Source organism: Phaethon lepturus, unplaced genomic scaffold, assembly GCF_000687285.1.
Source record: "Phaethon lepturus isolate BGI_N335 unplaced genomic scaffold, ASM68728v1 scaffold36325, whole genome shotgun sequence".
NCBI classification, from domain to species: Eukaryota; Metazoa; Chordata; class Aves; order Phaethontiformes; family Phaethontidae; genus Phaethon; species Phaethon lepturus.
Window position 1 is genome coordinate 7,365 of NW_010543226.1, and position 6,650 is coordinate 14,014.

The 6,650-nt window shown below is 54.4% G+C and overlaps 1 protein-coding gene across 1 annotated transcript; it reads right to left on the bottom strand.

Annotated features, from left to right (window-relative positions):
- Window positions 1-3,513: 3,513 nt before the first annotated feature.
- Window positions 3,514-4,919, bottom strand: LOC104621731 (astrotactin-2-like; the record flags this gene model as incomplete). Its single annotated transcript, XM_010288284.1, has 2 exons — window positions 3,514-3,662; window positions 4,786-4,919. Coding segments are annotated over 2 exons (283 nt in total), but the record flags the coding sequence as incomplete, so codon positions are not given.
- Window positions 4,920-6,650: the final 1,731 nt, after the last annotated feature.

The window sequence follows — 6,650 nt, forward strand, 5'->3', positions numbered from 1 at the left end:
CCTACAGCAACCAGAACCGAGACATAAAAAGCACTTTGCACCACGGTCATGTTATCCCCTCATCCCTCCCCCTCATCCCGTTCGGAGCTTCTTAACTTCAGAAACCTTCCTCCAGAGGAGTGTTGGAGTGACAGAAAACATTTTCCAAGCCTAATATCAGTTCCAGATGTTCACAGCCATTTCAGTTTGTACCTCACCCTGTAAAACACATTTCTCCCTCTCCCTCTCTCAAGTGCAGCGCCTGCTTCGTCCATGACATAATGCGCTGGCGGGCTCGGCCGTGCACACACACACGCGCTCACGCCCTCTTCGAGAGCCCCATGTTCAAACAAAGAGCATCACTCAACTACAAAGCTGTCGCACACATGGAGTTATGAGTAATTTCCACAAGTTTTAATAAACAGTTTGGGATGTAATTGCTCTCCATCTTCTGCGCTGGCTCCCGAGCGGAGAGCTGCTCGCTCCCCGCGTGCTGGTGTTGAAAGCGTGGTTTGTTTCGCACACAAGTTCACCTCCTATTAGGCTCAGATGGTCCAAGGGCTGTGTTTTTCTAAGCGCCAGTAATAAGCCTCTTTAAAAAGCACGTACAACCGGGGGTAGCCGACCCAGGCGAGCTCCCGGCTCCTTCCGCCCCGTCCCACAGCATCGCCGCCCGGCGAGCGGAGGGGATGCGTGTTAGACCAGCCTCAAAACTCCCTCCTGACTCTGCTCCAAGAAGAGGAACAAGTATTTTCTGGCTCAAGGGAAAGGCTACATCTTCCAGTTGCAAAGCAAAGGGGAGGCCAAGGAGTTCTGCAAGGGCGAGAGACCAGCGGCTTTTGGGGGGCAGGAGGAAGGCAGAAGGCAGGTTAGGCAGGGGCCAGGTACCATCTAGCTTGTCTCAGGGCTGAAGAGCAGGTTGGCACAGCTCCAGCCCCAGCCCATGCCAGGAATCCGAATAAGACATGGTTACAACTGCACTAAAACAAACAAAACCCCCGTACAAGCACAAATAATCCACCCATTTAAACTCAGGCGATCCAAGGCATGAAGCCTCAAGAGCCCTCAAACCTTGCAGAATCCTCCCAGCCCAGCGCTACCACGCTCTGCAAATACCTGTGGTGCAGCTCCCAACAACGGGAGCGACCTGCTCCTACCTGCCAGCAGCCAGGAGACCGATGGAAGATCTGCCAATATCCATCCAAAGTCATCCCAATTTCATATCCCTCCCTCCCCCTCAAGCCCCCCGCTAAGCTTCCCCCTTCTGGGGTGACACTGTTTTTGTGGATGCTGTTCAGATGTGACGGAGATGTGGTGCGCATGACGGGTGGGTGATGGTGGTGAGGGGGTACCCACGGTAGGATTTTTGGCCAGGCAAAGCGTGGTTCCAAGCGAAGCCTTTGAGAGCTGTAGCAGTCAGCATCTCTGCAAACCTATGCAAGGTATTTGTAAGAATCAAGTCATCTGGCATTAGGGGCCTGTAGGGTAAGGAAGGAATGAAGGCAGGAATGTTGCTTGGTTATAAACAACATAGAAAAAAAGGAGAGATTCAGGATTGGCTTTTCTCTTTAATTGTTAATGGGGTTATTCTGTCCCAAACAGTCCCCCAGAGCAGGGAGAGGGGAGGGCAGCTCCCCACAATGAATTCAGTCGCCTGTCAAACACATGGCAGTCATAAAAGGAAAATAATAATAATAATCTGTATTTCCTACTCTGGCTGCCAGGCAAAGATCCAGCCACTTCAAAGGAGAAACCCCACGTTTCCCCAGTCTGGCCTCACCTGACCGATGTGTGAGCAATCTGGAATCCCCATCCAAAACAAAGCCCCTCCTTTGGTGGCTTGTTTTCCTTCTCCGTTACTGGAGGGGTGCCCCTCCAAGATAAAGAACAAGCTTTCTTCCATGCCGGGAAAGTCGAAACATAACCCAGGGGCCATGGCCACATCGGGCAGCTCTGGAAGGGGATGCTGGCAAGAAGGTGTAGGATAAAGCTCCTGCGGGACAGGACCGGCGTAGGAGCCAGGAACCAGAGCTCCTTCTCGCTGGGGTCTCCACAAACAGCTGGGGCCCCCCAGGTTGTGGGGTTCTGGCTCTCTCCAGCAGGAAATGTCCAGCTCTTGTAGCACAAAAGATTTGGATATGGTGGTAAGAGAGGTTGTAGAAGGAGAATAGATGGACGCAAGATGAACAGAGAGGGTGAAAACTTCCCTGTGGCTGTGAGCTGGAGCAGTTTGCCCTGTGGAGCTCACGGCAGCAGAGGGCCTTACAAAATTAGTGAGGAGAACAAAAAAGCCACCACCACAAGCTGAGAAAGCTTCTGACCAAGACCTAAGGACTGCCTGCATGCAACTCCCAATTTGGCTCTGAATGATCTTTCTAAGATTGCCTTCCCAATGGAGAAACACAGACAAACGACTTGCCAGGATGTCCTGCAAGACTGCAGGAGCACAGCGAGGTTCCTCCCTCCACCATCAGCCCTGTCCCCATGTTCAGTCTGGCCCCTTGGCCTCGGAGGCAGCCCAGACATGCATGCTCCACATACCTGACCAGGCTCCACCTTCAAACAAATTAGATTTTTCACCACCCAAAGCGGTAGCTGTTGCAGAGCCTTGCTCCAATGATGGTGGAAACCTTCTTCCTCTGTTCCCTCACCCGGAGGGGCGCGGAAATTTGGTGCTGCCAGTGTCTGGGGGAAGTGGCCCTTTACACAAAGGTGTATCGCAGCTTTGGCCAACAATACTGGGTGCCTCCGACACGTCACCTGAGCTTTTTTAACAGACTGCATCCAAAATCCTCAAGCAAAAAGCAGCAGGAGGTTTTGCCTGGCTTTCCATGCAGCAATAGCATCACTCAAAGTCTCAAGTGCTATTTCCTGAAATACATCATTGATTCACCCAAATCAAACCCCATCCTTCATGCCCCTCCACCATGCTTCTGGAGCATGGCTTGAAGTGCTGGCAAAGCCTTTCCAACGCGCAGAGAGCTCAGTCCAAGCCTGAGCTGGGAATCAAACTCCGACCCAGGGAAGTTTCAGGTTCCCCTGAAGATGTTTTGTGCTGCTTAAATGAGCCCTCTAAATATTGCAGACTACAAATTACTTCGACAGGTATGCAAGACAACTTAGGGTGTCCTTTCGAAGGCTGGCATGCAATGTAATATTCACTGGAACGCACAATAAAGCCCGTGAGTTGTTGAGGGCTGACGTTCCACACCCATCATCCTGCAGCATTTCAGGCCGATCACGTCAAACAGCTGCTTCAGTCAGAAACTCCAACTTACAGCTCTCCTACCCAAAAAGGGCACATCATCGCCTTCTGCCACGCTGTTTTTGTATTTCCCCTTCCCCTCAAGCACCCGTATCTGCTGAAGCCTTCAGAAACCGCTCCTGAATGGACCGGGTTTGATACTTCATGTAGCACCTTGGCTCTACCACCGTTCCCCACAAAGGCAGCGTCTCTCAGCCCGGCGGGACGCAGGACGCGCTGCCGTGCGCCCTCGGCACCGAGAGGAGCGTGCCCTTGGCAGCTGCACCCACCTGTGTAGAGGTCCGTGTCTGTGTACTCGTCCACCTTCTTGTGCTGCAGGACGTAGTCAGACACCTTTGTCCCAATGGCAGGCTGCACGTCCAGCCACTCCAGAGAGACCACAGTGCTGGAGGGCTCCACGGTGGGGGAGAGCCGCAGGCTGGCCAGGAGAGAGAAAAGAAACCAAGTAAGACACCAGCTCCCTTTCTGGGGGGGAATCCACCTCTACAGGCAGCACATCCCCGGGCAGAGCTCACACTCACACACAGGGATGAGCACGCAGACCCACGAGCACGGGGGGCACAAGGGACAAGGCAGGGGAGCACGGAGAACTTCCAGTTGAAGGTCAGCTGGGTCCAGCCTACCGCGATGTGCGTCCTTACCTCCCCTGCTCCTGGAAAAGCCCGGGTCACGCACGCACAACCACGCGACCCTCACGCCTAAAGGGGCCTTCACCTCCTGGGAGAACTGCTGGACTCCAGCAGCCCCACGGGCAACCAAGGGCCAGCTGCGCGGGAGCCAAAGGGAAGGGGAGGATCCAGCTTAGCCTTCACGCAACCCAGCGGGGTTGAATCTACAGAAGGGGAGGGTCCGGTCCGCACCGCCGGCGAGCGAAGGCCAGGGAGGGTGGGAGGCAGAGCCGGGGCAGCTGTGGCTGTGAATTTACCCAGCTGCAGGTGAGCAAGCTCTGCTGGGCGTGAGCAAAAGCCAACGCAGGGCAGCTGCGCAGCAGCTCCTGCCCGGGCCAGGGCCCTCGTGGCGAGGGGCGAAGGCAGAGCAGCTTTGTGCTCCCGGCCGCTCACAACACAAAGTGCAGGGCTACGGAGAGGCCGGCTCCAAGCACATGAGCGTGTTTGTTGAACTCGGGATGGGAAACGAATCTCCTCCGGGGATACTGGCTCACTAAGAAGGTGTTCTGCTCCTTGTGGATCGCTGGAGCCAGTCTTCCTGCTTTCTCAGCTAATTTCCCATCAGTTTGCTCCTGATTTGCTCTTGCTCTGACAAGCCACAATGAATTGCACTGTAATTCCATTTCTTTCAGCATTTGAAATCCCATTCTACAAGCCCTGCTAATCAGGTGATGAAAATGTATAAGGAAACCTTCCAGGGCCACAGCCGGAGCCAGGATATCCTAAAGGCATCAGTCACACAGCGAGGAGCGCTGGACTGCAGCGCCGGGGCTCGAAGGCGAGAGGAAGGAGGTGCCCGTGGGCTGAGTCTGCGGGAAAGGGGCTGGTGTCGGGGGGCCATGAGCCACGGGAGGGTCTCGCACTGATACGTACACAGGCGGAGGGAGAGGGCTGCAGTTCGGAAGTCCGTTCTCATCGAAAGCGCTGAGGTCACACCTGCACCAGTCTTCGATAACATCGCCTTTCCCCGAGCACCAGTATGAGCTCATCAGGGCTCCCTTGAAAGCCTGATGTGAGAACAAAAAGCGTGAACACGTGTGCTAAAGACTTGGTGAAATCCGGCCAGCGGCTTGGCCGCGCAGTGCTGAACGTCAGGGCTGTGTGTGCACAGAGCCCCGGGATCAGGAAACGGAGCGGGGTCCTCCGCACTTCTGCCACAGACTCTCTGCATGGCCCTGGGCAAGTCCCTTCACCTCCCTGTGCTTTAGCTCCCGCATATCGAGGGATGCCGGCTTATCCCTGGGTGCTGCTTTTGGTGTGGGGACGAGGAGTGTCTGCACGATGCCTCGTACAGAGGGGATCCTCTGTGATGGAGGACCGAGCTGCCTGAAGAAACACAAACATAAGCCCGTTTGTGATGCTGGAGACCATACGTAGGGTACCTTTACACTGCTGCTGTGCCCAGTGAAACTATTCCATGCGCCCATCCCATAGCTGTTTCTGTACCTGCAAATAAATTCCTACATCCCCAGCAGCACAGACCACTTCATGCTTCTCATAGGTTTGTAATTCATACGAGCTGCTGGCAAATTGCTGCTTTATTCACTTGCATAAGGAATACCCACAAGCGAAACAGCAGGATCTGGAAGAAAAAAATAAAACCCTGTAAAATACTTGCAGGGTCTTCCCCAGCCGAGCAGTCTCCCCTCTCAATGGATCCCCAGAATAACAGCGGTCCATCTTGCTGGGATCTGAGGCTGAAACACTTTGACTGAGTTCCCAGGTCTAACGCCACAGTGTCTTCCCTGCGCTCATCCCGCAGCTCGGGGCGGTCGGTGTCGGTCCCCGCGCTGCAGGATGGGGCATCCCTTGCTCCGTACCCTGCTGTAGTTCAGGCTTCGTGGCGATTCCTCCTGCTACCTTTGCCTGTCGTGCCTAATTAAACCTCCAGCTTGGAAGAAAGCAGCTCTCCCCGCCCACACACACGGACGACGTTCAACCCGACCCCGCGAAGCCACAACGCCCTGCTAGAATAATCGTTACACCAAAACTTCAGCCACTAAAACAAACCTCTTTGTAATGCTTTTGACCTTTTAAAAGGCACATTTGTGGGGCCAAAACGCCTTCATGGGTCCTCACCCACCAACGGCAGCCTCGCTGCCAGCCTCCACGCAACCCAGCTCGCAGCAGCGCTATTCCGCCCATTCAAAGCCGCCTGCGGATGCCTGGCCCCAGCGATACCGCCCGTGCCGCCAGGTTACGCCTTAAAGATAAAAATGTGCCCTTTGAGGAGGACAGGGACGGCTCCAGCAGCTGCGACATTTAGCAAGAAACTCTAGGAAAAGCGCCATGCCGGGGAGGTTTCTGAAAAGCGGAGGTATAAATAGAGCCTGACGTCAGGGCTCCCATTGTCCGGGGTTTTGTCGCTCTCCCCAAACACCCCCAGCACCTTTAATGAGGCGCCTCGAGGCTCTCACCTCTGAAACATTTTCTGCTTTCCAAGCGTTTACAAAATGGGACTGTTCCAGAAGGGGGGCGGGGGGGGAAGGAAGGAAAAAACACGTGAAAAAGAGAAAATGTGACATTATTTTATTTCATTCTTTAGAATGTAATTGAAGTGCTGGGCTGGAAAGGATGTCACAAAGTAACTGGAGAGCAGGGAAGACAGAGAGGAGTTTATCCGACACATGGATAAATGGGTGCAGATACACTTCTGTAGAGAGCGGCGGGTCTGTGCGGGATGGAAACAGAACGCGATGCACGTAGATGGATGGGGAAGCGTGCGCGCTCCCAAGGGA